This window comes from Mus pahari, unplaced genomic scaffold (assembly GCF_900095145.1).
Source record: "Mus pahari unplaced genomic scaffold, PAHARI_EIJ_v1.1 scaffold_4761_1, whole genome shotgun sequence".
NCBI lineage: Eukaryota > Metazoa > Chordata > Mammalia > Rodentia > Muridae > Mus > Mus pahari.
Window position 1 is genome coordinate 65,173 of NW_018394043.1, and position 4,241 is coordinate 69,413.

General features: G+C 38.8%; 1 protein-coding gene across 1 annotated transcript in view; it reads right to left on the minus strand.

The window, feature by feature from the left end:
• LOC110315845 (vomeronasal type-2 receptor 116-like) overlaps positions 1-4,241 on the minus strand; it is a 51,427-nt gene that overhangs the window by 3,119 nt on the left and 44,067 nt on the right. The window contains exon 7 of the mRNA XM_021189795.1: positions 1,481-1,631. Coding sequence (XP_021045454.1) covers positions 1,481-1,631 — 151 coding nt within the window. The remainder of the gene's footprint in view (positions 1-1,480; positions 1,632-4,241) is intronic.

The window sequence follows — 4,241 nt, forward strand, 5'->3', positions numbered from 1 at the left end:
ATAGCATTTGAAATGTAAATGAAGAAAATATCTAATAAAATAACTAAAAGGAAAAAAAAAATCAGTATATGTTGGGTATGTGGCCAAGACTAGTTTAGTTGGGTCTTGAGTTAGATAGATTCACAGTTTTCTGAGGAAGCAATATCTAATATCTAAAATTTATCTGCTCCACAATTTGAAAGTACTTTTGTCTAAATATTGCTAATTGACAGTCTTAAAATAATTTACCTCTAAAATTCCTGTGGTCTCCAAAAACATCTCTTAAGAGTATGCTGGAAATTATGTCCATGTTTTCCACATTTGTAAGTTTGTTACATATGGTGAAAAACCTGGAACAAAATTCAGCCTAAAACTTCTCTTTTTTTTTTCTTTTTTTTTTTTTGAGACAGGGTTTCTCTGTGTAGCCAAGGTTGTCCTAGAACACACTCTGTAGACCAGGGTGGCTCAAGCTCAGAAATCTTCCTGCCTCTGCCTCCCAAGTGCTAAGATTAAAGGCATGTACCACTGCCCAGCAGCCTAAAACTTCTAACAAAACATTTATACTTAAATGTGGGAAAATTCTGCTCATTATATTCAAAATCCACCAATTACTAAATAGCCTTTTGAGGCTTAACACATAATGGAAAATGGCCTTCATTGTGGGACTTCCTTTCTGGCCTTGTCTGGGGATTTTAAATCCTCTAACACAGGCCTCTAACTTAGAATGTCACAGAGACCTAGTTGGAATATAGGATTAACTACCTTCATCCTGATAAGAACCCATATATCTACCTTCTCAGATTCCTGAAATGCTTTCCCATGCTAAGGAAGCATTTTGGTACAATAAGACTTCAACTTTGCCCATTCTAGATGGTCCTATCCCCTGCTCTCCAAATTATATAAGCCTTGAATCACCTTAAGCAACGTTGATCTGACTCTCTGTAGCTGGTACTGGATTGATCATTCATTGTCCATATGCACCAGGCTTCATTAGCCCAGATTTGCTGTCTCTGTTCCCATTGCCCCAGTGGACTAATATCAGCTGATGATGTTTGAAGGCAGGGAGACTCACAGTGAAAAATCTATAGATATGTTATCTTAATCTGTTACAACTTAATGTATATTTGACTCTTATCTTGTTTAGAAGATATATGTGTACATGTGTTACTTTTTCTTACCTTATTATCATCTCCCACTTTATATCTGGAACAGTTCCCCTTCTCTACATATGTCTACATCCCTCAAACTACGATCACACCCAGATACTCTACCATTTCCCTTCAAAAAGGGGTGGGCCTCTTAGGGATAGCAACTGAACTAAGCATCTCATGAGCAGGCAAAAGAGTGTGACAACCTCACACTATAATCTCACAATGACGATACTTTTCATGTCTTAGAAGGTGACTATTATGAAATGGCTTTATTAAATTGATTACTTTTATAGAGTTCTCTCAAGAATGAGTTGTTAAAATAGCTTTTAAGCCCATCATAACATGCAAACCCTTTACCACATTTGATACATTGTAAGGGTTTCTCTCCAGTATATGTTCTTTGTTGACTTTGAAGACTACTGTGCTGTACAAATACTTTACCACATTGGTAATAGTCATAGGGTTTCTCTCCAATATGTGTTCTTTTATGCCTTTGAATGACTTAAAATGAATGGCTTTGACACATTGGTTACAATCATAGAGGTTTTCTCCAGCATGTGTACTTCTATGTTTTGTAAACCAATATAATACACAAAGGATCCAATATGTATGCTTTTATGAATCTGAAGGTGACTGTGACTTGCAAAGGTTCCAATATGTTCCATACACTCATAGGTGTCTCTCCAGTACTAATTGATTAATCCATTTGAAAGTGCTTGTGATATAAATAAACTTTAACACTTTAGATATATTGGATGTATTCAGAGAGATTCTCAACAATAGGACATCATTTAAGCCTGTGTCTGTACTTGGCACATGTAAAAGGTTTACTCCATTCATTATACTGCTGAATCATTTATATGTGTGAATTAGTTTAACAATATTTTAATTGTAAAGAGGTATCAGTATAATAAGGTTCTATCACTTTCTTATATCCATGATCATTTCCTACATTATAGGAAATATTTACTTCTTTAAAAATACCGGTGTCTTAGTCAGGGTTTCTATTCCTGCACAAACATCATGACCAAGAAGCAAGTTGGGGAGGAAAGGATTTATTCGGCTTACATTTCCATACTGCTGTTAATCACCAAAGGATGCAGGACTGGAACTCAAGCAGGTCAGAAAGCAGGAGCTGATGCAGAGGCCATGGAGGGATGTTCTTTACTGGCTTGCTTAGTCCACTCTCTTATAGAACCCAAGACTACGAGCCCAGAGATGGCACCACCCACAAGGGGCTCTCCCCCCTTGATCACTAATTGAGAAAATGCCTTACAGCTGGATCTCATGGAGGCATTTCCCCAACTGAAATTCCTTTCTCTGTGATAACTCCAGCTGTGTCAAGTTGACACAAAGATATCCAGTACAACCGGTGATGACCTTCTGGTAGCCATCTGCATTCACAGCCTTCTGTGCACAGTTCCTGCAAGGAGAGAGCTACTCTTCTAGGAATGCTCTCACTCCTGGGCATGGAGGTGAGCTTTCCACTTTCTCTCCAATAACTGACCAGAGCACAACCAGTTAGGAGTGCACAAGGAGCAGAAAAGGTGGATCAGCTGGAAGAGGATATCTCCTCTGTGCAGCTGGGGCTGTTCCACAGCCCACTGTGCACATCTCCTGCCAGGAGAGAACTGCTCTCCCAGGATCTCTCTCCCTCCTGGACTTGGAGGGGAGATTTCCACTTTCTCTCCAATTACTGTCCTGAGCAGGACAGATAAACCATCTAAATTGTCCATAAACTTTAAGGTAGAAGCAGTCATTAAAAAGTAACCCAACCAGGACTAGAGAGAGGCTCCAACAGTTAAGAGCACTGACTTCTCTTCTGATGTTTCTGAGTTCAAATCCTAGCAGCAACATGGTTGATCACAACCATCTGTAAGGAGATTGGATGTGCACTTCTGATGTGTCTAAAGACAGCTACAGTGTTCTTACATATAATAATAAATAAATTTTTTAAAAAGCCACCCAACTAAAAAAAGCTCAGAGTTAGAGGCTTTAGTGTAGAATTCTACCAGAATTAGAGGACCTACCAGAATTAGGTTCAAAGAGGGCCTAATACCAATATTTCTCAAACTATTCCACAAAATAGAAACAGAAGGAATGTCATATAATTTGTCCCACAGTAACGCTGATATCTAAAACACACAAAGAACAAACCAAAAAACATAACAAGATCACTTTCACTTATGAATATCAATGCTCAAATACTCAATAAAACTATCACAAACCAAATTCATAAACACATCAAAATGATCGTTCATCATGATCAGGTAGGCTTCATGCCAGGGATGCAGGAATCGTTCAATAAATGGAAATCCATCAATGTAATCCACTATATAAACAAACTCAAAGGGAAAAAAGATTATCTTATTAGATGCTGAAAAAAACCTTTGATAAAATGCAACAGCAGTTCCTGTTAAATGTCATGGGAGGATCAAAAATGCAAGGCATGATCCATTCTAATCGGGCCAGCCCCACCTGATCTTCTGCCTGAAACCAGCAGAGGCCACTAAAGGCTCCAGAGTACTCTCTGCAGGAGAGTATCTCCGCAGGATATCAAGATCACCTCGGGATCATGGGTAAGTGGAACACAACACTGGCTCCAAAGAATCAAGGAGGGTCTTGTGCCAGCAGAAGCAGGGACAAAGGAATCCTGCCATACTAGAGGCTGGGATCCGTTTTGGTCAGGGCCAACTCTAGCCAGAGCAATTCGACAACAAAAGGAGATCAAGGGAATACAGATTGGAAAGGAAGATGTCAAAATCTCACTATTTGTAGATGATATGATAGTATATATGTGACCCTAAAAATTCCACCAGGGATTCCTAAACATGATAAACAGCTTCAGTGCAGGAGCTGGATATAAAATTCACTCAAACAAATGGCCTATCTCTACACAAAGGATAAGCAGGCTGAGGAAGATATTAGGGAAACAACAACTTTCACAATGGTCACAAACAATATGAAATACCTTGGTGTGACTCTAACTAAGGAAGTGAAAGTCTGTATGACAAGAACTTCAAATCTCTGAAGAAAGAAATTGAAGATCTCAGAAGATGGAAAGATCTCCCATGCACATGGATTGGCAGGATTAATATAGTCAAAATGGCT